This window comes from Pleurodeles waltl, chromosome 3_1 (assembly GCF_031143425.1).
Source record: "Pleurodeles waltl isolate 20211129_DDA chromosome 3_1, aPleWal1.hap1.20221129, whole genome shotgun sequence".
Taxonomy (NCBI): Eukaryota; Metazoa; Chordata; class Amphibia; order Caudata; family Salamandridae; genus Pleurodeles; species Pleurodeles waltl.
In genome coordinates this window covers 1,790,730,065-1,790,757,138 of record NC_090440.1, presented here as the reverse complement: position 1 = coordinate 1,790,757,138, position 27,074 = coordinate 1,790,730,065, and the positions used below count along the sequence as shown (strand labels likewise).

Below are 27,074 nucleotides of genomic sequence, written 5' to 3'. Positions count from 1 at the left end.
AGCTCTGATGCCCCATTGACCTCCTTGATGCCTAATAAAATAATTAATAAATAACAAATAATTCTGTAGCCATTCATTTACTGAGGGTTGTACAATATTTTGAGTAAATCTAGGGTGTGGTTATTCGTTCTCCAGTGAGTAATAAAGGCACCACACAAGCCTGGCATGCACCAACCTAATATGCCTTTATATCGATTTGTTCCACCCAAGCCTTTATTTTGAATGTACCCCATGATGTCCCAAGTCTGTTCTGGGAGTGGCCGTACAGTTACATGCCTGTGTCATACTCACAATAGAGTGTGTGTACATTGTGTACAAAGTTGGTATGATGAAGTTTTTGATGACTGAAAAGCTCGCCTTGCAGCTATTGGAGCTTTCCTTGTTCCGTCGGCTAGCGCTTTTTTCTTGATGTGTCTTAGTTGCTGGTGGTAGCGTCTGAGTGCAGCCCTGTAGGTTGTTTTGTCAGTGGTTTTGTGGCTGGCTCTCCAGTTCCTCTTTAGTTGTTTACAGTGCTGTTTGGTGCTTCATAGTACCTGTGCAGACCAGCTGGCTTTCTTTTTTAACCTTCTTTGCTTGTTGTGTTAGATGGGAGCGAGAGGTGGAGCAGTTCCTACTCCAGTTGTTGAAGTTTGTGATGCTCTTGTTGAAGTTGTCTGTGGTGCTCGGTTGATCCTTGTTCATGGTGCTGAGCCAATCCATTTCTGTGATTATTTATGTATTTATTTTTTCTATTTTTCCCCAGCTTTCTCTTGTTAGACTGGTGGTTGAGTTGACCAGCAGTGTGTTAATTTGGAAGAGGGGGGTGGAGTGGTTGGTCCAAGGAAGCAGGGAGGTGGCATTGTATGTGATCCTGTCGCTGGTGGTGAAGATGGGGTTCAATATGTATCCTGTGGTGTGTGTTGGATCTGAGATGAACTTGGCGAGTCTGATATTTCTCAGGCTTTGAGGAGTGCTGTTGAGCAGGGGTCCAATCTGTCTTCCAGGTGGAAGTTGAGGGCACTGAGGATTATGTAGACTCTGGAATCTGGTGAGCAGGGTGATGAAGTCAGTGTTGAGGCTTATAAAGGTGCCTTATGCTCTGGCTAGACAGTAGGCGAAAGTCCCATTCAATGAGTATTGCAGAAATTTGCAGATTCAAGTACAGATGGTCTATGTATGGGCTGGTGTTCATGGATGTTGAGCAGTTGAATGATTTGCCGATGTGGAGCTGAGCTAGGTTTCGGCGAGTATGTCTGATTTGTCACTACTCAGTGATTGATTTCTCATGAGCCCTCTCTGGCTTGGGTTTAGATGGAATTGCTGGTACGTGCGTGGGTGGGTAGCTGTAGGAAAACCGAGTATTAATGCAAGTGAAAGCTCCTACCATGGAGGGTAGTGAGGCGAAGCAGCAGCGGGAGAAGAGGTGTCCCGATTGAGTGACCAAAGAAACGCTTCAGAGTATCGCCAAGATATGTGAACCGGGGTCCTGGTGCTGGACGTGATATGGGCGCAGACAGGCTTGCCTTTGGCATGCTTGGTGTGCGGCCATACATCGACCATCTTTAAGCAGGTCCTGGAGGGGTGAGAAGCAAGGGTGACTGGACTGGACTGCCGTAGCACGGCAAGGAGAATGCGACAGGAGCACAAGTATGGTGCAGGGGGAATTGGAACAGAGTAAAACGCATGGGAGGGTTATTAGGGACTGTGGGAAGTGCCACAGAGGGGGGAGAAGGCCCAAGTGAGAGAAAATCGCAGGTGACAGAAAAGGGAAAAATGCAGAAAAGACCATAAAGAGAGCCCAAAGAGGGCACAGAAGAGCTCAGGCAAGTACAAAAACCACGAAAGGGCACCAAAAGCAGAAAATAATACAGAGGAAACAGAAAAAAGTGCAAAGAAGGACAAAGATGCCCAAAAAGTATAAAAGAGCACAAATAGCATAATAGAGCACGAAAGCACAACAGAGAACAAGGGATGAAAATAGTGACTGAGGTATAGAGAGGTCTGAAGGAGCAAAGTTTAAACATATAGGTGAGGAGGCGGGTCAAGGGGCCAGTCCAGGTACACGTGGAGCAAGGCCTAGGCACTGCCCAGTTTTACTCCTCTTTTTTTTTTTCCCTTTCTTATCAGAATACTTTTTGGTCGTCCTCTGTCAGCTTTTTACTATTGAATATTTACTTTCACAACTGCAGTTAGTTTCATTTATTCCTCAGTGCTAGCTGTCCTAAGTGGTTTTGCATTCCATTTAACATTCCCTTTGTCCAGGTGTAGTGCAGTTGTACTGCTACTTACGTGAGTGGGGTCTGTTGCATGCAGGGACCATATGTTTATCATAGTTTCTCCCCGTTCAAGAGTATTTCTCATACCGTAGTGCTTGTTGGGGTAAATGTGGCAGACTAATCCTGTATGTAAATCGATGTTGCCTCCCTGTGTTTGGTGCCATTGGGGATATAAAGGAGCCTGCACACCTTATCTTACATTTTCCTGTGTGTTATTTCGAAAGTTCCCTGTAGTTACTCAAGTGCAACTGTAATGAAATCTAGCTACACCGTGGCTATAGCTGTGTTCAGGTCTGAGTCAGTGCACTCAGATTGTAAAACAGTTTTCTGAATGGTGGGGCTTGTGATCTCTGCTTACTGCGAAGGTAGCTGTTCTATAGTTGTGTGCTTTTCTGACTTAGGGAGAGAAGATTTACTGATTTATTTAAAATTGAAAGCGTATCTGTTTAAAGAGGAGAGAACAGTAGAAATGACAAGTTATAGCTGACATATTTGTATCTTTGGATTCGCCTGACACTGGTTTGTCAACAGGGTTTGACTTTAGGTTTTGCAGGACGTTGAGCCCAATGGCTCTAGATGCCCAGTGCAAGCTTGTTGGGTAGTGATGCACAGTTCTACAAATAACTTATTGTAAATACATGTAACCTGTCGAAGCATGCTTCCTGTATGAGAGCTGTAACTGCAAATCTACAAATAAAAGCTTTGGAAATCTAAATGCCTATGGATTGCACCAATCTTGTGATTGCAAGCGATTTACTGTCTGCAGCACCATGGTGATTATAGATTCTCTCTGTCTGCCATGGGCTTGTCATTCTAAAATTTTTTGCTGTAAAATCTTGGAGAGTATAGAGTCCAGTTAAGACTGGTGACGGGAAGTGACTATTTACTGTAATAGCACGGTGGTCGTAGAAGCCTATTGCATGCAATAGATTTCTCAGTGGCTCTAGAAGGGAACTGTCTCTAACAGCACTTTGATTGTAGACGTCTACTGCCTTTATTAAAGATCTCGTAGTAGGAGCAGCAGGCTGTCTGTAATGCCCTGTGATGACCATGAATGCTTGTTGCTTGTGATTACCTTCTAGTAACAGCCTGATGTTTAGTGCAGGTTGGTGATTGTATAGGTTCTCTTCTCACAACTGCCTTGTTAATATAGATGCTTACATTTAGTAATTGAATGCTGACTGTTTAAGCCAGCTGACTGTTCTGAGGCACAGAGGGTGAAGCTGAAAGTACTGTTCATGACAATGAAAAAAGAATGTATGCTATACAATGAAAAGTCAACAAAAATTAAACAATATGCATTGGAGGCAGTGAGATGAAAAATTTAATTATTTCTCATTCCTGCAAAATGCTCCCTTCATTTTCTGTGCTAATATGGACTGCTGACATAGGTTTAATGTGGGCGGTCTGGAAAGGGGACACTACTGAGTAATGTAGAATTCCGCTGTGGAAAGCGAGACCAATTTCAACAAAGACACATTGGTAACTCTGGTATACTTGTTCGTGTCTGAATAAAACTTGACCTGATGCTGCATGGATAAGCAATATAATTTGAAGACAGATGGGTTATTTTTACAGAGTAATAGAGATTTCCTTTCCACTTTGTGCATGAATTTTGCCCTCAAAGTAACTGAAGGTGACCCTTTTGAACACGAGCCAAATGGACCATGACCAGTAATCTCGATGTCCCTTGGTATGTTTTTCTTTAAAAAAAAAAATGCAAATTCGGCCTACATGATTAAAGAAAGATAAAAGTGAGATGATTGGCAGAATGTACTGAAATGAAATCATTTTTATTACCAAGGCTTAGACCTCTCACAAAGAAAATAAACTCTGCTTATTCAGCATTTAGTGAAAACTAACCTCCTTTATCCAGATTTCTCAACCCAGGAGGCAGTTAGTTAAACTTGTGTATTGAAAGGTATCTCCTAAGACCCGAGCCAGTAGCAGAGTAGAGTATCTGTGAAGAATTGGGTCTTTCTACTCCCGATGCCTAGGTACTGGTATGTATAGGCTGGTAACTATGACCACTGTGGCAATCCGTCTTATACGCCAGGATTGTAATGTATAGGTGAGGAAACTTGCCCAGTATGATGGGCTGGAAAACCCCTTTATAACACAACTGGAGAAAATCACTTTGATTAGAACTTGATTTAACTCCAGAATGTTACAACCTAATAAAGTGACAGGGGGTAGTTCAGCTACAATGGTAAGATCTCAAAGGATCAAACTTGATAGAGAATATGTCTATACAGATGAGGATCTATGTGCCATACGCAGAGCAAACCCCTAATTATTAAGTTCCAGAATGTTTTGTCTATCCAAATACTCTTTAAGTTGATGGGCAACCATCTTCTATAGAAACCTGTGTAACTAATGGTTCCTCCACACTGGGACGAATTGCTTGACTGTTAGTAGTGAAAGCTAGGCTTTTTAATGCCAGTGGAGCAATAGCTGTTCTTCTTCTTATTAATTAGTTTGCATATAGTGCTACCATTGTCCACTTGGGCATCAAAGGCTTTATAGTCCTAATTGACCATTTCAGTAATGTAGATAGATGGTTCAGGAAGAAAAGTAACAAGGGTACACCAATTGATTGAGGAGGCAGATTAGAGTTCCTGGGAAAGAAGTGCACTACATTACAGCCAGTCAATACATTGATAGAATGATTCCAATTGGGGGGTTTGGGAAGGATCAGTAGAGGGCTAGTTAGGTGGGGTATTAGTTTTCAGTAATAGGATGAAAAGTTAAAGATAAATATACCAGAATTGGTGGGAAGATGGAATGCTAAGTTGGAATGGAAAGAGTGGCTTTTTATTAATGCAGATGACTTTGGGCGGATTAATTATTTTAGTCTCTGATGCTATATTTCAAAAGCTGATGCTCAGGCAGTCTGTTTTTGAGCACTGGAAGGGAATGTTGTTCCTTAGTCTTGGGGCAAAACCAGAGAAAGCACTTATGGTGGTTTCATATTTTAACATGGCGCTTGTAGAAGGTGTGATCTTTAGAGCACAATACTCTGGAACTACTGGAGTAGCTAGCAGGATCGGACTTAAAGTGGCTAACATTGTGATATAAATGCTAGAGCAATATTTTCAGATTTCTAAAGGTTGGAGATAGATATGATTGATGGCTTTAAAACCATTTTTTGGGAGAAAGACTGTTGAGAAGAGAAGTTCCATATTAAGAGCCTAGACAAAACCATGCCAAATCTGCTTGCTTTAGTTCTTTGTTGAATGTGAAGGATTTAATTTGAGTTGTTGCAGTTGAATGTTGCTTTTGAAAAAGTGCATGCTATACTAATGCTTTTATGTATTCAAATTATTGTCAAATATGTTGTCCGAGGTAGGACCTAATAATTTTGCACTATGAATGGTCTTGGTGTAGAGTCTTTCTGACACAATTAGATTTTTGAGGGCCAGAACTAATCATACATTATTTAGGGGCAGATTACGAGCTGGCGGTCAAAAGACCCCCAAACTCGCAGTGGCAGTCGACCCCCGCAGATGTGGCCGACGGGCTGACATAGTCCTAGTTGTAATCACCCAGGGCAGCGCTGAACTCGGCCACCATGATTTCACCACCATGAAAAGTCTGACGGAGGACTAGTGCAGGGGCAGCAGAGGAGCAGTTGCACTGCCCACTACATGGGCAGTGCAGAGGTCCCCCTGATCAGCACCCTTGAAATGCACAATATCTGCTCTGCAGACAGTGTGCATTTCAAGGGTGCTGGTGCACCCTATGTGCAGCAGCATTGCTGCCGGCTCAATTATGAGCCAGGTACAATGCTGCTGCACCTTTCCCACTGGGTTGACTGGCGGAAACCTTGGTTTCCACTGGTCAGCACAGTGGGAAAGTTGTAATGGGGCCGATGGGGAGACTGCCAGCACCGTGGTGGTCTCCTCGTCTGGAGTTTGGCGGATGGATGTTTCTGTCTGCCAAACTCCGAATGACCCCTTCAGTCTTAATGGGATTTAGTTTGCTGTTCGTAAAGGTCGTTCAGTCTTCTATTTGATGGATATGTTGGAGTATTTTGTTTCAGAAGAAGGTAAAGTTGTGCTTTTTTCGTAATGGTGCTGTTAGATACCTTTGAAATGCAGAAACTGACCAGACATTCAGGATAGAGATTGAAATGTATGGGTGCCATGAGAGAGCTTTAATGTTTTGATTGGAGGTGTTTTTAGTTAGGGTGTTTGCTTACTCAACCACCCTGAGTCATTTAAACACTTTTGAGTAGCATACTACTTCTTAACTGAAGGTTAGTTGTTTTATTTCATTGTTTTTTGGTTAGTGAGTTTAGTCTTGTGATCTCAGAAGAACCCGTAGGTGTATTACCCCACTTTTATTTATGGTGGAATGGTAGGGAGTTTGATGACCTTGCTAATAGCGGAGGGGAGGTATGGTGGTTCTTGTGAACCATCTATTGGTGGGAGCAATAGATAAGGTAGCAGACGCTTAGTATAATTCACAGATTACAGGTGAGTGAATGCTAAAGGAAGAGAAGTCTGTGTCTAGACAGAGCAGTTTACAAAAGTACATATTGAAAAATAGGCCTGGGGCATGCTGTTTTGTGTTTGGGTATAATTAAGGAATGCAATTGAAAATAGTTGTTGACCTGTCAGATGCTGCTTGTTCACCTCTCTACCCCTCAGTTTGGAACTGGGGAGAGTTATGGCATAGGAGAAAGATGCACTGATCTACCATGAGTTCTCTTAGTCCAAGATCTATCTCTTCTAGTTCCAATGTGATCTCGGTATTCCCTGAACCGCCCAGCTACGAGCCATATAGCATGTACACAAAACTTAATTTGTGCTGCTCTGAAGAGAAAATATCCGCACTTTAAGGAATTGTTCATCTCCTGCACTAATATTATTTCCATCCCAGTTTTTCTCAAGGAAAATGTATCTTCTAAATAACCTGCAGCCTCTCCGATTTATATTTTTCCTTTAATATATTAAATTGTCTCATTACCTTCGTCCTGGGGTCAGATGTAGGCAATTCTATATACAAATATTCTTCCACTCAACACAACTGAGTAGTTATGCTTGTGACTGTGAAACTGGAGGTTGCCGATTTATTAAGACTCAGTTATATTGAGACAGAAAAAACGTGCTGTCCTAAGACATTAATAAACAAGAGCTTGTGTCTTCGACATAACTTACTGTTTGTTCTCAGATCAGATATCACATTCAGGCGCTCACAATAGTTTAATTAATTACCCTTGTTTGGACTCTCATCTGTTTTTTAAAGCAGTACTGTCTTGCGTGATTGTACACTTTCCAAGAGATGTATTTCCATATCGTGTAGTGAATAAACATTTTGTAGTCACCTGGTTTCGGAAAACAAGGAGTGCATTCAGATAAAAATAGCTGTTTATATAAAAGGCCGACGTACGAAAGGCATGTACAGTGACTTTTCCTTGCATCATGTAATGATTGGAGTGCACTTTGCCGTGGTAAGTACACAGTAAGTAAGGAATGCTCCTTTAATGTTTTTGTGCTAGTGAATTACATACAGTTTGACTGTGGGGTTTGTTCTGTTTTCTTTTATATTGGCAGTGGACATTTGTAGTGATACGTGGATTCTTTGTTTTAGAAGTTTAGGTTTGATGAATTTCCTAATTGTTGCTTTTGATCTTGTTGAGTTTTACTGAATTATAGTGTGTTTCATTGTATTTTAAAATAATCAATCAAGGTGTATGACTACACAAGTAAGTAAAATTATTGTTTCTTAGTCTGAATAGTTGTGACTGGTTCTGGCACTTAAGTATTCGTTATTTGGATGCTTCATGCTATTTTAAATTGAAAACTAGACTAGTGCATAACAGATCAATGGCACATTTTATGTTTGAGCCTTAAACTCTTACTCTTGGATTTTGCTTCTTTTCCAGAAAATCCAGAAATGAAGGTACACATTCATACAAAATTATGCATCATTTGTATCTTGACGTTTGCCTTTCATCACTGCTGCCATTGCCATGAAGAAGGACACGGTCATGATCCTAAAGAGAGCCACTCTCACAACCATAGTGATTACCAAATATCGAAAGCACCATACATTTCAAGCGGATTAACGGACCGTGACATGGGACAGTCTGCACCAACAGCTGAAAATGAGCAAAAGTATTACATTGAAAAACTTTTTGAGACATATGGTGAAAACGGGAGACTGTCCTTTTACGGGCTTGTAAGACTTTTGGCAAATTTGGGACTTGGAGAGGTTAAAGTGGTTGAGATTAATCACGAGGATATTGGACATGATCATGTTTCTCACTTGGATGTCTTGGATGTTCAAGAAGGAAAACATTCCCACTCTCGTAACCATTTGCATTCCGATTCAAATGTAGAAAATGGAACGGTTAACTTTGAGTCCCCTGGTAAAAACATTTCTTGTGACTCTCCCAGAGGAAAAGAAAATTCCTCCCGAAAATTGGATAGCGAGCATACTCCGGTTCAAGATCATCATCATCATCATCACCGTCATCATCACCACCACCATAATGATCTTCCACATAAACATAATGAGACTCGCCCTTCTCATAACAGTTCCTTAAGTGACAGTGAGCATGTTGACCACAGTCATGAACCTGGCTCAGAAACCAACACATCACAGGAACAGCATGAAAGAAAGCCACAGAAACACAAGAAGAAACGGAAAGACAAGAAAAATAGTGCAAATACCGTTGACTTTGAGCCGCAGCTAGGTCTTGACCAAAACCAAAGTGAGCACAATCTTGTTCATAAACATGATCCTGTTCATACACGCTTCCTTCTCCCTGAAAATGATAATGCTAGTCAGGGACTTCAAGATCATGTTCCTGCTAATGGAAACGGACAGCATCGCAATAACAAGAGAGAAGCTCCTCGCAACCAGATTAGTGTTGAGAACCATGAAATATTATCAGAGTCTTATCAGAGGAATCACGGTGGGGAGCACCAGCATGACGAGGTGAGTGACATTTCTATGTGGAATAGGCATATTTAGGGTTTTGCTTCAGAACAAGTTCAGGCAAAAGTGAATAAAATGTGGAACTTAACTTAGAGCAGCATATAGTTATCTTATACTTATATTGTACACTCTCCTGCTTTAGTTGTGCCTTTTTATAACTAATTTTCGAGTGAAATTGTTAAATCCAAGCTGTTCTTTATTGGTAACGTTTCGTAGGTCTGTGCGTGAATAAATGTGTCACACACAAACTACCTGTAACTGAGAAGTAAGTAAGAAGTAAGATGCTTTAAATTGATATTTTTTCATACTAAGAAGAAATTACTATTTTCCCTTTGTAAGAGCAGACGTAAAGACGTACATGTATGTATTTTGTGGTTTCAAAAGATGACATGGTTTGCAGCTGCTGCTCACAATGCTTTCTCGCTATTTGCCATGACGTTGCTCCATATGTAAACCATTTTACCTGTCTCAGATTTTTGTGCACTTAAGGTCAGTAGTTTCCAGTATACATTCTTAACCCTAGGTGACCAAAATAAATTAGTTAACGTTACCCTTACTGAGGGCGTTAGTGAATGCAGAAATGTCACCACTGTGCTGCAATTTCTACAGTTTGCAAATTTTGAATTGGAAACTGGTTCATGGGAGTGCCTGGTTGAGCCTACCTACTTGAAAACGTTGATCAGAAGCAATGGCCCAAACACCTCGTTTGCTTAAGTGTTTACCTATGATCTGTTTGACTATGCCATTGGTCAGTCTGCACCTTTCCTCATTGTTCATTTCCAGAGACCTATTCTTATTGTCCATTTATACCAGAGACACAAGGCTAAAGGCACATGTAAACCGAGACTACTAGCAGGTAGGTCATATGAATTAAAGGAGACTACAGACCACCAGTAAAATAGTTAATACAGCGACTAGCTTTAAACTACTGCTTCATATATCTTTTCCCCCAGCATAACTTGACAAGACTACAAATAACCTTTGATGATGTTTCATCCCATGAAGGGGTAAAACAGAAGTTTAAATTGGACACATTTGGCATAAAGCAAGTGAGAGAATTCACCTCCTTTAGAATCAATAGAACACAATGTGCAGTCTGGTAAAAGAATACACAGAAGTAGCAATCTTCTCACCCGGAGTGCAGGAGCAGTCTTGCACTTTGCGAGGGACACGGGTGGGAACCTGGTCTATCCCGCTCTTGAGGTGTTATTGGGTTTGTTTTTGACGTGTTGATGACTAGCCTATTTTTTATGCTCAACTCTGCAAACATGTCCAGTTACTTCTGTAGGCCGCTTGGTATCTTAGAAACTTAATAGGGTGTTGCTTACAAATAGTAAGGTGGCTATTTTAAACCTCCAATACTAGGCGATCATTTAGACATGCTCCAAATGCTTCTGTGATGCTATTGATTTTTAAGGAGAAAAGAAGAAGGGCAAAGAAACAACCTTGACACACCCGCATTTCAATAGAAAAGAGGGCTGTAGGTTTACTTGCTGTGCCCAAACATACTCTGGCCGTACTTATTTTGTGAAGTCTTTTCAGAAGATTGAGCAGTCTCATCTGGATTCCCTGGGCAACTATGATATCCATAAGACGTTCCTTGGGATAAAATGAAAGGCAGAGTCATGGTCTAAAAAAATACCTCATAAGGAGGGTTGTTAATATTGCATACTTTTGCGGAAGTATTTGGAGTCTAAATACCTGGTTGAGTGTATTACTTTTCTTCCGGAATCCAGCCTGACAATTATTTATTCGCAGCACAATTTTCTAGTCTTGGATGAATGACACTTGAAAATATGTTTTTCAATGTTATCAGGAAGACTTATAGGGAGGTAGTATTGTTTTTGTCTTTTTTTTTTTTATAGTGGCAAAGCTTCTGCATCAAGCCAAACTGGCAGAATTGGGGCTCACTTTAGCTTGGCATTGCTTAAATTTACAAAGCATTTCCCCTCATTGTGCTGGGTCAGATTTATAAACTCCGACTTGTATCTTGTCCAGGTTGTGTGCTTTGCCCGTTTTTTGCTCGTTAAATGCCTAGAATACCTCATTTTAGTGTGAATGATTCTACTTTATTGCTAGCACTTTCTACAATTGATGAATATATATGCCAGCATTGCTGCATGTTTGTTGTTAAATAGAGCATTGAACAGTGGTCTTCAGTAATATGGATGTATGGCCTGAGGGTTGCGTATAAATTGCCATGAGATATTACACACCAAAACATTTTGGTGTTTTTAGGTCGAGTGCACAAGCACTTTTGACCTTTGTAAGTATTCTGTGTGCCATCTCATGCCCAACACTTTCACTCGCTCGTGGGCTTGTCTTTCAAAAATCCCTTGATGTCATTGGTAACTGCTTTATTTTTGTCCTGCCTTGAGGCGATTTTGTTACCGCCTTGCAGAATGACCCTGTTACATGGATTATTGCATGATTGCCAATATACTTCAACGTGGGTGAACAATTTTTTTACTTTTGTCTCTTCCCGTTGTGCGCCATGGCAAGCATGGCGCTCACAACGCAGAACAGGTCACACTTTTACCTTTTTATAGACATTTCTTTTGGCTCTCCTTTTCACGCTTTATAGCTTTCACAAAAACACTTGTAATTGGTGTTTTTTACGTAAAGCATTTATCAATCTTCAAAGCGGCTCTCCCGACAGCTGGAGAGCCAATACAACAATATTCACTCCACTCGGGAAACTTGCCTCATAATGCTTTGCTGGCCATTACTTTTAGAAAATATTTTTGCACATAACTCAGCCTGTCACGGTGGTCCTAGGAAAATGAGTCCACCACCAAAACATGCATGATAACGTGCTCTTTCTGTCTACATCATCTGTGGGTCCAGTGGGGACTCTAAAATAACTCCTTCCACCATTTAGTGTCTGTTTAAGCTCTCTCGTGGCTGGAACTTTTAATTTACAGCTGGGAGTAGTTTGTGTTTTAAGGTCCTTGTTTATAATATAATTGCAGTAGGCCTGTTAGCACAGAAAATGTGTAAGACATTACGCCCTCTGGGGGCTAAATATATGGTTACATTGCATTATTTTCTGACATTTTCTTTTTATGTGGTTATGCCCGATAAGGGCTAAATATGATTACATGACCATGGGCCAGATGTAAGTAGCCTTTTGCGCCTCGCAAACGGCGAAAAACGCAGTTTGCGAGGCGCAAAAGGCCTCACGCGATGCAGAAACACATTTTGCAAGTTGGTACCGATCCGCAAAATGTGTTTCCGACTCGCAAATAGGAAGGGGTGTGCCCTTCCTATTTGCGAGTCGCACCGCGATGTAGAGTTGATTTGTGACCGCGAAAGCGGTCGCAAATCAACTCGCAGTTACCATCCTCTTGAAGTGGATGGTAACTCATTCGCAAATGGGAAGGGGTCCCCATGGGACCCCTTCCCCTTTGTGAATGCTCACAAAATTATTTTTTCAGAGCAGGCAGTGGTCCAAAGGTTTCGGTATTTTTTCTATTTGCAGCTCGTTTTCCTTTAAGGAAAACGGGCTGCAAATAGAAAAAAAAAAAAACTGCTTTATTGAAAAGCAGTCACGGACATGGTGGTCTGCTGCCTCCAGCAGGCCACCATCACCGTGAGTGCCTATACTCGCTATGGGGTCGCAAACTGCGACCCACCTTATAAATATTTATGAGGTGGGTCTTTGCGACCCCATAGCGAGTCGCAGAAGGTGTCTGAGATACCTTTCTGCATTCCCTTTTGCGAGTTGCAAATTGCGAGTCGCTGGGACTCGCAATTTGCAACTCGCAAAAGGGAACCTTCCTACATCTGGCCCCATGTTCCTTAAAAATTCTATTTTCATTGTGGTGTCCTCAAGGGGCTGTTCTAAGCATTACAGTCAACATGTCAACATAGTATAATATTTGCCGCATGGAAACTCGCCCCATAATGCTTTGCAGGGCATTACTTTTACAACACATTTTTGCTCATAACTCAGCCTAAGGTGGTCCTAGGACAATGGGACCAACTTCAAAACCTTTACCACAGCGACCCTTTCTGTCAACATCATCTAGGTTAGTGGGGACCCCAAAATAATAACCCCTCCCACTACTCAGTGTCTTTTTAAGAATTCTCATGGTTGTAACTTTTGTTTTACAGCTGGGAGTAGTTTGTGTTTTATAGGTCTTGTTTGTAATTTCATTGCAGTAGGCCTGCTAGACCAAAAAATGTATAATGTGCGATGACCTCTAGTGGCTAAATATATGGTTACAGTGCATTACTTTCTGACATTTTCTTTTCATGTGATTATGCCCTCCAGGGGCTAACTATATGGTTACATGACCATGTTTCTTACAAATGCTATTTTCATTGTTGTGTCTTCTAGGTATTTCAGTTTAATACCAAAAGTTTATTTCTGATAAAGGTTTTTATGAGGTTTACATGGTAATTGTATGTGTCTTATTATTCCCTCCTTATTGCAGTTATGACCACAATGCAGGCCAACTTAACAACCTTATTATACTATGATTGATTGAACACTCTTGATATGTTTGGGTGACCCTTCTAGTTTATTTCTCTTGTTACTACTCTGTGGCTGTCTTGTCTTTTTTGGGGGAATTGTGTTAGCCAGCTAGCAACTCTGATGGTAGGGTTGTGAAAGTGGTATTCTATTGGAATTAGCATGGCAGAATTAAATTAGGATACTAAATGCAGCATTTGAATTGTTGGCTGTTGTGGAAGCTGCCAAGCCCTCACCATTGTAACACGCCCTAGCAAAAAGAAAAATATGTTTTTGGTCTCAAAAAGCACACATTGCCACCAGTGACGTAACAAAGGCCCCACAGCCCCCCTCCATGGGGCCCCCTCAGCACAGCACCTGCCCTGAGTGAGTCTGGGGGTGGGGCCTCCATGTCCTTAGGAGAACCCCTCCAGTTTTGTTACACCACTGTTTTCCACAGTAGTACCTTGAACTGAACAAAACTACTTTGTCACCAATATGCTTCTGGTGGAAGAACAGAATGCGATCACGCACAATAAAGCCAGCAGATAGATAGAGAAATTGAAGTTAAATAAAAAAACAAACTGCCTTTGTTAACACCAGACCTAATTCGGGACCCAATTCTTAAGGAAAGTTACAAAAGTGCACCAATGGTATGTCCTTGAATTAGTGGCTTTCATGTATTCACCAGAACTTACAGAAGTAGACCAGGAAATCGTACTCCTAGAAAATATTTGTGAACTATATTTTAGCACAACCAAATATGCATATGTAGATTTGCTCATGTGAAAATCTATTGAGCGTTTACAAGTTCACTTTCACTCCAACCACTTTTTTCCCCAACCCTGGAAGAACTTCTACTTCTGCCATTGTCAGGAGTAAATTTCCAACCTTTGTCATTATGGGTAAAGATTAGAGAAGAGCTGGTGAAAATCCTTAAAATATGCAAGTTAGTAGATTTCCATACTCAAAGGCATTCCAGCCCTAGAACTATTGATTACTGCTTCCTCCAGCCCAATATTTAGATTTGTGGAAAGTGGCAAAATAAGGAAATTGCTGTTGTAGGGATTGATATTGCAAGTATTCAGACCTTACTATAGTAGTAGCCCTGGCATAATCAGAGAGGGTATTATTAGAGTTGTTGCATAATAAGATTGCTGCAATAATTTGTCGCTGCACTACATGGCACCAAAAGGGCGAGTAGATATAAAAAGCAACCTGTCCCACGGACAAGTAGATATTTTATTAAATTCCACAATACTGAGTTATATGCAGGGCCACTGGAACTATGTGACAGGCAAAGACAAACTTATAAGGCAGGGTTGACCAATTTATGTGGAAAGAGAAGTCCAGTTATGAATCTCCAACAGCTCTAGCTCAAGCAAATGAGAGACCTATTACATTGCAAATGCTTGTTGGTTCTTACAGTGTCCAGCAGATTTTGCCATATAACATGTTTCCATGTCCGTTTTTCTTTGTCTTTATGATGTTATACTGGTGTCTCTTACTCACAGTGCCCTCTATGTTGTTATATTTAATGGCTAACAGTAGTTCTGTTTTACATTCCTTGTCAAACCAGTTGGAAGGCACTGGTAGATGGCTTTTTTGGGAGCAACGTAGACAGTGTCAAACACTCTGCCACATCAATATGTAGCATTGTAAACTGGCTGGGGTCTGTCTTTTTAATAGATTATGATTTCACAATGGAATTACCAAAACTTTCCACCTAGGGCAGAAACTGGTGAAATCTGTTGTATATCCTTATATTGTAGTAATTGTAATAGCATTGTTATAGCATTTACTACCACTGACATAGTGTTGGAAGCAATCTCCAGAAGGCAGCACGCTGCTTTGGATCCCAAGATTAGTGGTGAATACAATGTTATTAGGTATTGTTGGTTGTTAGGATTAGTCTTGCACACTCAAGCAAACCATTCCATGCACTCACTCCCATTTCTTTGGGCTAGATTGAATTATTAGGAGTTAGATGGGGTCAGGATATATGAGTTCATGCAGATGGTTGGGATGAGCGTTAGTAAATTAAGCATACTCAGATTGCAGGGGTATGGCTAACAAAAAGAGAGGTTGTGATCTTTTATTTGAGTTGTGGGCAATTTTCAGAAATACAGTCTTTAATAGTATAGCAAACATACATGTGACTTTGAGACATTTGTGTTCAGAGGGAGGAGGAGGCAACATAGGATGAAAGAGAAGAATAGGGCCATTGGAAAGGAAATGAGAGATGGCAATCAGACATTTCGAGTAAAGGTCAGTATTTCATGCCCCATTTAGAAATATAGAGGTTTACTTTTGAGATAGCATGCAATCTAAGGATGCAAGACTGTAGAAAGAAACAGAATAATTTATATGTGAAGATAGTTAGGTCTTTTATAGGCATAGACTGCTTGGCTACCACTAGTCTACTGCATCAGCAAGAACAGCTGACCATTTCAGGGTTTGGAAGCATAAAGTAATGCTGTGTTGGTGCTTGGACAAAATATTGTGCTAAAAATATTGTGAGGCAAAAATATCTGAAAATAAATATTGTGATACACAAATATCGTTGACGAGAATATTGTTTTTTGAGGTAAATAATATCATTTTAAATTATATCAATGTTTTTAATATAGTTTTCAATAATACAGTAGTTGAAATATTGCTCTTTAATTATTGGAGTGCTTTAGTTTGTATATTAATTTTACGTGTTACTATTGTTTTATAGAAATATGTTTTTTAATATGACTTGTCATTTTAAGGGATTAACAGTTTATTTTTTTATAGTAATCAATAGTGTTGTAGTGGGGTGTTGGTTTTATGGGGGATAGGGTGGAAGGTTAGTTAATGAAAATGGATTAATACATTTAATTATACAATTTATTTATGTAAATTATGAAATGTTATATTTTTGCAATATGTTATTTGCAGGCTGTCAGGTTTGTAGGCATATAGGGTGTGAAGTTAAGTAATAGGTAATCATTTCCTAATATTTATTAATTATGCAGTTAATTTTTAATTATGTAAAAATTGAGTCATTAATTTTTCTACCAATATTTTAGTTGTGAGATGCTAGGTTTGTAGGCTTATAGAGTAGGAAGTTAGTTAAGTAATAAGGAATTATTATTACCTTTTTATTTACTCAATGTTTAATTGCATAACATATGGAATAATGAACTCTTTTTCTGGTATTTTAGTTGTGAGATGCTAGATTTTAGGGTTATATGGTGGGAAGTTAATTAATAATTAATCAAGTATTAATTATTATTTGTAAAGTAATTACTTAGTTGAATTTTAAATATTTATTTGTGTTAATTATTTTTTATTTGTGGGCTGCTTAGTGTGGAGGAGCCTACGCTAGGAATTAATGAAGCCATTGAATCACAATTAATTATAAATTCATTAAAAATGTAATTGATTTTAAATATGTGAATTATAGAATATTTTTTTATCTTATTTTTGGTACTGGCTACTAGGTTTGTAGGGGTATAGGATGGGAAGTTAATGAATAATTGAATAACCATTATTGACCATTTTATTAAATGGTAATTTTATAAATTGATTATTTTATTTTTTATTATTGAGATATATAGATTTATCTTAATTATTTGTTATATTAAGAGTTTAAAGTGAGTTACTCTCCCTACTCATGTTTAGACTCCAGTAGTAATAGTAAAATTAACCTCTTTAAAATACAACACTTTCCCTACAGTTGCGTTGTTTGGAGTGGGAATTGTAAATATTACCCCTTCAAAATCCAATGCTTTCCTTACTGTTTCATAGACTGCAGTAGGAATAGTAATTTTACCCCTCCAAAGTCCAACACTTTTCCTACAGTTGTGCAGTTTGGAATGGAAATAGTTAATTTCCAACCTGCGAAATCCAACACTTTCTGTACTGTTGCAGAGACTGGAGTGTGAATAGTGCAGTTTACCCTTCCAAAATACAACGCTTTCCCTACTGTTGAAAGAGTTAAATGGCACTACTAAATCTTACCTCTTCAAAATCCAACGCTTTCCTTACTGTTGCAAGGAGTGGAGAGTGAATAGTACATTTTACCCCTCCAAAGTCAAACACTTTCCCTACCATTGCATAAACTAGAGTGGGAATAGTATATTGAATATTTTAGTCTCCAGTAGTTTTCATAATGTTGGCTAGTTAGAGTTTGTAGTATTAACTGTTTTATTGTTTTTGTTGTTGTATTTTACCTTTTTTATTTTTACATTTATATTTGTTTATAGTATTTTTGGTATGTATGCACTTTGGTAATTTTTCAACATTTAATATTTTATATATTGTCTACATTAATATGTTTTCAGATTTCATTTTTTATATTTTTAACGGTTTTATTATGTGTGTGTGTGTGTATATATATATATAAAATAAAATATTTTACATTATGTAAATGTTAATATTCTAAGGGCCTGATTATGACTTTGGCGGGGGGTATTACTCTGTCCCAAATGTGACAGATAACCTGCACGCCGAATTACAAGTCCATTATATCCTATGGAACTCGTAATTCGGCGGGCGGGATATCAGTCACATTTGGGACGGAGTAATCCCCTCCGCCGAAGTCGTAATCAGGCCCTGAATGTATTAGTACTAATACACACATATAAATATTTCATATCCATAAATTTTAAATAGAAATAGCGCAAAATAAATATTTGTATTAATTGCAAAGGTATATATTTTTTTAGTAATACATTTGAATTATTACAATATGTAAAATAAATATTCTTAATAATAGTTAAACTATGGGGCTGATTATGAGTTTGGTGGGTGGAAACATCCGTCTGCCAGACTCGCGACGGGGAAGTCGCCACAGTGCTGGCGACCTCCCTGCCAGCCCCATTATGACTTTCCCACTGGGCTGACGGGAGGAAACCAAGGTTTCCACTGGTCAGCCCAGTGGGAAAGGTGCAGCAGCATTGTCGCCGGCTCATAATTAAACCGGCGGCAATGCTGCTGCACGCAGGGGGCACCAGTACCCTTGAAATGTGCATTGTCTGCTGTACAATCTCTGCACATTTCAAGGATGCTCGCCAGGGGGGACCCCTGCACTGCACGTCTTAAATGTTGGTGGACAATATTTAGTTTACATTATATTATATATTAAAATATGTAAAATGTGCTACTTTAAACTCTGGTTAAAAAGGATTCAATACTGTTGTCTATTTTATGATATTAGTGTCAGCTACATTTTTTTCCTTCTATTTTTTGTACTTACTATTATAAGTATAGGATCACGATATTGAGGTATACAGTATTTCTGCTACAATATTTTTGTTAACAGGCTTGTTTACCATTTTATTGTCATTGATCCGTTGGGAGCATACTTGGGAAAATATGGAGAGCTTCATGATGTGGTAGCAGTAACCTCAAGATCATAGCAATGTGAGAACATCTATGTGCAAATAATTCAGAAATTGGGAAGGGGGTTCAGAAAATGCTGAAATGGCTGTCAGTGATGTCCATTCCCAGGTTTGGCTCTCAGTGAAGCAGAGAGAGGTCCATTTTGGATTCCCCTGGTTGTGGCATGGCACAAGATAGAGGGCGTGGATAGCTTCCCCAGACAGCAGAAGTGCACTACCTGCATTCCTATGTCTAGAGGTTGAAAATAAAGACACTGAGGTGAGAACTATGGTGCCTAAGCTCCTTTTAGAAGTTAAATTAAAACTTTGTTATCAAGGGGCTGCCGACTAATCATCTGAAGCTGTGATCATTGGTATATGGTAGGGGGAGAATTCAGACTGCAGAGTTTGTTTGTACAAGGTGAAAGAATCCCTTTAGTTGAGGTCCAGCCTTTTGTGTTTCAAGATCACAGCCAGATACAGAGACCTCACAACTCTTTGGACATTCTCTAGGCAGGGACCCACTCTGCAGTGAAGGGCAACGCTACACAAAGGCTGTGCCTAGGGAGCAGCCAGGAAAATACATGTACATTCTGGCACAAGAATGGAAGGGTCTCTTTATTAGTTGTACACTCCAGGGGCACAGCAAAAAATGTTTGTTTTTAAATCATAAGTAGTTTTGTTTTTACAATGGGGTTCAGTGATACAGACACCCATCGTGCTCACAACAGCACTCCCAAAATATATGTTATTACAAAGATTTAAAATCTCAGAACTGGGGCTTATGGGCTGTGATATGCACAAGTTAACAACCAAGTTTGCTTGGATTGCGACTGTTTTATTGTTAAAAATGTGCGAACAGCAGAAATCGTGAACTAATATGTTTGTAGAAACATATATTGTTGAAGCAATCTGTTCTTACTGTTACTGATTTAGGGTGGTATAGGCAGAAAAACATCTTTCTTCATTTGATATAGGTAAAGGATTATGATCACTTTTGACAGTTTGTTCGATTTTCATGTCAATTATAGTACTCCAGCTTCACCGATTGCACCTAATTTAGTCAATTATATGCTTACTGTTGCCTTTATTGTACATAAAGGACCTCATTACGAGTACAGCAGTCTGATCGCCTTGACCGGCACATTAAAACCCTGGCAGTCAGACTGTGGTAACACCACCATGAAAAGCTTGGCGGAGAAGAGGTGCAGGGGGGCACGGGGGCCCTTGCACTGCCCATGCACTTAGCATGGGCAGTGCAGGGGCCCCCCTGCATAGCACCCTCGCAATGTTCATTGCGAAGGTGCTGATGCACCCTGTGGGCTACAGCATTGCCGCCGGCTTGATTACAAGCCAGAGACAATGCTGTAGCCTGTTTACCTTTAGATCAGCGGGTGGAAACTGAGGTTTCCACCCGTCGACCTAGTGGGAGGCTCTTAATAAATCTGGCGGGGTGGTCACCATAAAGGCAGGGGATACCCTTTCGGGAGTTTGGCGGACGGGCTTTCCTGTCTGCCAAACTTTTCATGAGGCCCTAAATGTCTAAGAGGGTCACAGAGAGACCACACATTACAGGTTCATAGACCCTGGGTAAGTGTATGTGAGGCTCGTAGAGTGCCCACAAGAGATCACTTTGTAGTTTTGGTTTCCTGTCAAAGGTGGAAGAACCTAGGCTTTGTTGTCTTCTATGCACATTACTTAAGGGAGCTGAGGCCAATACCGTAGCACGCCAAGCACCCTCAGAATGCGCTCTGTCTGCAAAGCAGATACTGCTCTTTCCTACGGTGCTGGGCGGGGAGGGGTCCCAGTGCTGGCTTTCTGCCATTTTCTGCCAGCCTTTTCATGGCGGGGTCCCCGCCATGAAATGGCTGGTGGAAAGTTGAGTTGTAATCAGCGCTCGGAATATTGTGGTTGTTTCCTTTAAAGCGATTTGTACCCACCACTTGGCCTCCAGGCTAGTATTCATAGATGTTGTCATAACCTTGTTCTCCATGCACTGAGATCAATTGATCTTAGTGGGTATACCTTAATCCAGAGTGTCAGAGTCTGGACCCCTAATACTAATTAGTCTTCAACTTAGCAAGTCTATTTTGTCGTATGTAAGAAATTGGAGTATTAATTTTGGGGGTGAGAACCCACCTCACATAATAATTACAATCCTTATCAGGGTGAACCACAAAAGTCACTAAATAAACCTGTGCTTAGCCCTTTGGCTGCTAGACATAAAAGCAGGCAGGCTTAACTTGGAGACAATGTGTAAAGTATTTATGCAGTGCTCAAACAGTGATAAAGACAAAACACAACACTAAAAAAATACAAACCCGATTTTGAAAAGTTCAATATATAAAATGGCACCAAAATGACAAACATCCAAAAAGTAGCACTGAAGTTATTAATGTTTATAATGATGGCAGAAAATTCTGAGTGTCAAGCGCAGTCATCTTTTAGCGATTGACTGCGATAAAGTCAGTAGTTAAGGCTGACTGAGATGGAGGACTTGACGGTTATCAGGACCACTTTCATCCCAGTGAAAAGTTTTACCTTCGGACTTAGCCTCTAGGCTGGAAGTCAAAAATCTTTAGCTCAACAAAGCAGCAGGTTGTGGCAGAAGAAGGCTTCACGTCGTTGGATAGCCGCTGGATGAGGTCTTAGTTAAGCCGTGGACCTTTGGCAGAAAAGCTCAGAGTGGGAGGGATTAGAATTTTGTGACCAGAGAAGGGCCCTCACCCCTCAATACTTTTGGTACATTCATACGCTGAACATTTCTCCTTTCGGATTTAGAGCCAAATTCGTGGTGGCAGTCGGACTGCTGCATTACAATCCTGATGGTCAGACTTCCACCTATGCCGAGATCAGAGATCCCGATGGGTTGGCGGCGGTCTAAGTCGTGGTCAGTCATGGTGGTGCTGAGTTCACCATGCTGATCACGACTTCCCTTTGGCTGGCAGAAAGGCAGTGATGGGGGCCAAAGAGGGGTCCCTGCACTGTCCATGCCCAAGTCATGGGCAGTGCAAGGACCCCCTCCCCCTCAGCACCCTCAGAATTTTTACTGCCTTTTATGACAGTGCACATTCCGAGGGTGCTGTGTTGCGCCACACTGTTTCCACCGGGCTCACTGGTGGAAATGACGTAATATGACGGTTTCTGCCTGCCAGCCAGGCGGAAACATTGTAATACGACGGGGTGAGGCTGCACACTTGACAGCCATCTTACCACCATTGTATTGGAGTTGTGACGGTTCAGCCGCCCAACTCATAATCTGGCTGTTAGTTTTTAGTTTGAGTGCACAGTCGCTTTGACCTGTTGTAAGTGTTGTGGGCTTTTAACCTTGCCCATCACTTTCATTCATTCCTGGGCTTGCCTTTCAGAACTCACTTGATGTCATTGGTAAATGCTTTACGTGTGTCCCGCATTGAGACTGTTTTTGTCAACGTGACTGGATTCATTGCCTTTCCTTTTTTCTTATTTTGCAGTTTTATATAACGCAAACTCAGCCCGAAGGTATTGGAGTGCTTTATATGAGCACCGGTTATGTTCCACAAGAACACATTGATTTTTGGGATTCGCAGGGAGATTAGGTGATTTGCCCAGACTCACAGGCCAGGATGTTCCGCCAACGCAGAGAGTCTAACCTGGTTTCGCAACACCTAGGTCGGCAGCTCCCTAAAATAGTTGTCAATCTAAAAGAACTGATGAATTACTTTAAAAAAAAAAAAAAAGAGAGAGAGACCAGTCTAAATGAATTCTAAAATAACATTTTATTGACCGACTACTAAACAGGGACACCAACTGTATCCAGACTGAATCCAGTGTGATTGTTTGCTTACCACAGCCATTTTGCTTTCTCATTGTGTACTCATCCTTACTTGGCAAAGTATTGGACAGAAACTAATCCTTGTACAGCTTGTGGGGGAAAAAGGAGGCTTGTTTAGGCAACCGGTTCTACTCAGCATTGTATCCGTGGAAAGTTTGTCCCTTTGTATATGCAATCCGCACAAACTGGAAGCTTTTTTTTTTTTTTTTTTTTTTTAACTGCGCTCGTTTGTTCGATGATCCACACTATGTTGATGTGCAGAAAAAAACAGCTCAGTGTTACTTTGTAAGTAGATGGAAACTTTGATTTCTGTTCTACTGTGCTGTCGGGGCTGGTTGCTTCAGCATGAACATGGAATAGGTGATCTGGACCTCTGTGTTTAGCCAGGGTCGTGCAAACATAAAGGGCCTCAATATGAGTGTGGCCAGACCGCCAGGGAACCACCAGCATCGCCAGCATCCATGATCTTGGTGGCCTGGCGGTGGCGGACATCGTAATCCGCCAGGGCTGCGCAGCATGCAGCGCTGCCCTGTGGATTACGACCTTGTTCTCCGCAAGCCTTTTGAAAAGGGTTGCGGAGAACAGGTCTAGGGGGGCCACAGAGAGGTCCCTGCAGTGTCCATGCACTTTGCATGGGCAGTGCAGGGGTCCCCCTGCCCACCACCTTCGCATTGTTCACTGTCTGCTTTGCAGACAGTGAACATTGCGAAGGTGCTGGTGCACCCTGCAGTCTACAGCATTGCCACAGGCTCGATTATGACCCGTATACAATGCTGTAGCCTGTTTCCTGCTAGGCCGGGTGGCAGAAACTGAGATTTCCGCCATGTGACCTAGTGGGAAAGTCCTAATAGCTCCGGCGGCATGGTTGCCACGAAAGCGGCGACCATCCTGTCAGGATTTTGGCGGACGGGTTTTCCCATCCACCAAACTCTTAATTAGGCCCATATACTTTGAATGGCAAATTTTTCCTCTGAGCAATCCTCACTGTGCGAGAGCAGCTTATACTTTGTCAGGTCTGCTGTGCAAATACACAAATATGGAGCGGCCTGAAAGTGAAATGCTGCTATGAGGTAAAGTCTGGTCTGATTTAGGTTTCTGTTTTGCAGTCACAGTAATCTACATTAACTGCTGGGCTAGACTTGGCCATTTATTCGATATGCCCCCTCCTAGTGACTTACTCATTGGAGGCTGTTTTTTGAAGGCAGCAGCTGGCATCTTATCATTTTCACCATCACCCCAAATAAGTTACAACAGCCACATTGTGGGCTTGATGTTAGAGAGTGAGTGAAAGAGAGAGGCTCGAGTGCAAGTGGAGATACAAGGAGAGACAAAATCAGGGTTCGATTGCTCTATAGGCAGGGTCACTGGAATTATGCCATTTTGTGGCTGCAGCGTTTTCTGCGTATTTATGGATTATCCACTTTTGACACATAATGCATCATGTGCTGCAAAATCTGCAGCTTTCAACAGAAAAATGATCTCTAGCTCCAACGTATCAAAAGTTACTAACCTTTCTGTTGCTAATTTCTATATTTGGCTGGCTAAGTGGTCCAAATGAGGTGAAAACGTTGGCTAGATACTGTTAATATTAGCTTATTATTTTGAAAGTTTTACATATTTACACTTAACAGGCAACAGTTTTTTACCATAACATAGCAAAATATAGCATAACATAACACAACTTAGCGCAACATAGCATAACTTAACACAACATAGCACAATATATCATAGCATAACATAAACCAACATAGCACAGCATAAATTGACACAATATGACACAGCATAGCATAACACAATGTAACACAACATAGCATAACATAACATAGCATAACAATATAGCATAGTATCACACAACATAAAGCAGCATAACATAACACAATATAACACAACATAGCATAACTACACATAGCACAACATTACACAACATAACACAGTATAGAATAGCATAACATTATACTACATAACACAACATAGCATAGCATACCACTACAAAGCCTATCAAGGCTCCAAAAATCTACTCTGCCATACTTTATGAGGTGGAGCTATTTTTAGATTCCACTGGATCCTTCTGACAAGTGGACAAAGAACAGGTGTTCTGTTCAGTTAGAAACTGAATTAGCAATTAAGATGCCTTTAAATCTTATTCTTGTCACATTTGCTCTGTGTTTAGAGACCGAGGTCAAAAGTCAATTTGTCTTTTTGAAATGCAAATACTTTTCCTTGTGGCTGCAGAGTTCAAGGATTTTGTAAGGTGAACTATCTGACCTATGTGAAATGAAAGGCTTTTGGTATGGGGTTTTTTCCTAACACACAACATTTATGTAACTAAGTCAACTTTACAAACATTTCAAAATATATTTCAGTAGCAGTGAAACACAATTTTTTCTACTTCTGTGTAATGAAAAAAATATTTTAATAGAATGAAACAAAAAGTCAGAAAACTTAACTTGGTGATGTGCAAATGATAAGGGTTTCTGAAACCCAATTTTCACAGATTATTTATTGTTATTACACTATATAGTTTTATCAGTAAAGCTGCAAGTTAGTGGGAAGGTTTTTAGACATTTCTTCGAAATGTACTGTCTGTAAATGACAGTGCTCTACCACATAATGCTTTAGTAATATATTTATTAAAAGTGAGTGTTTAAACATAAACTGAGAAACACTCCTGCTCCGATGCAAAGCTATTATTAAACTAAGAGGCAAGTCATGCATGGATCATTTGTACCCTGAATGTGGGCTGGATTTATTATACATGGATAAAACATTTTGTGTATTTAATCAAGCAAAAGAGGATTTTTTTATTTACAGCAGAAATGCTGCACTCATATGTGAGAATGAAGAAAAAGGTGACTGTAAAATACAATATTTGCTTAGGATCACACAATTTGAGAGCCCTTTCCGGGTCAAGTACATTACAGTTGGGTCAAGTAGATTATTCAGGTTACTCGATCTGCAGGTCTAGTAACATTTTAATGATTTTTTTGAGGCCTGATAGCATAACATAACATACCACAACATAGCTCAGCATAACATGACAGACCATAACAGAACATAGCATAACATAGAATAACATAACACAACATAACACAACCTAGCATAGCATAACAGAACACAATATAATACAACATAGCATAACACAGCATAGCATAAACACAACATAGAACAGCATATTATAACTTATTACAACATAACCTAGCAGAACACAACATAGCCTATCATAGTATAATAAAACATAAGACAACATACCATAGAATAACCTAGCACAACATAGCATAAGACAACATAGCATAGCATAACATAGCATTGCGAAACATAACACAACATATCCTAGTGTAATACAACTCAAGACAACATAACATAACACAACATACAACATAGCATAGCATAACATTAAACAAAGGATTTACCATGAAAGTTATACAAAGCTGTAGGAAAGTACCATCTTGCCTGGCATGTTACCCCCATATTTCACTGTATATATGTTGTTTTAGTCTATGTGTCACTGGGACCCTGCCAGGCAGGGCCCCAGTGCTCATAAGTATGTGCCCCTGTATGTGTTCCCTGTGCGATGCCTAACTGTCTCACTGAGGCTCTGCTAACCAGAACCTCAGTGGTTATGCTCTCTCTGCTTTCCAAATTTGTCACTAACAGGCTAGTGACTAAATTTACCAATTCACATTGGCATACTGGTACACCCATATAATTCCCTAGTATATGGTACTGAGGTACCCAGGGTATTGGGGTTCCAGGAGATCCCTATGGGCTGTAGCATTACTTTTGCCACCCATAGGGAGCTCTGACAATTCTTACACAGGCCTGCCAGTGCAGCCTGAGTGAAATAACGTCCACGTTATTTCACAGCCATTTACCACTTCACTTAAGTAACTTATAAGTCACCTATATGTCTAACCTTCACCTAGTGAAGGTTGGGTGCAAAGTTATTTAGTATGTGGGCACCCTGGCACTAGCCAAGGTGCCCCCACATCGTTCAGGGCAAATTCCCCGGACTTTGTGAGTGCTGGGACACCATTACACGCGTGACTGTACATAGGTAGTGACCTATGTACAGCGTCACAATGGTAACTCCGAACATGGCCATGTAACATGTCTAAGATCATGAAATTGTCCCCCCAATGCCAATTCCATGATCCCCCGGGTCTCTAGCACAGAACCCGGGTACTCCCTTTCCGGGTTCTCCACTGCAGCTGCTGCTGCTGCCAACCCCTCAGACAGGTTTCTGCCCTCCT

General features: G+C 40.5%; 1 protein-coding gene across 3 annotated transcripts in view; it reads left to right on the top strand.

The window, feature by feature from the left end:
* SLC39A10 (solute carrier family 39 member 10) overlaps positions 1-27,074 on the top strand; it is a 269,902-nt gene that overhangs the window by 50,452 nt on the left and 192,376 nt on the right. For 2 of the 3 annotated variants that reach the window (XM_069225865.1, XM_069225864.1), the window contains one exon: positions 8,146-9,203. In XM_069225865.1, coding sequence (XP_069081966.1) covers positions 8,157-9,203 — 1,047 coding nt within the window. In that variant the 5' untranslated portion in view covers positions 8,146-8,156. Of the gene's footprint in view, positions 1-7,689; positions 7,711-8,145; positions 9,204-27,074 lie in introns of those variants that run through there. The other variant, XM_069225866.1, reaches the window with a different exon arrangement.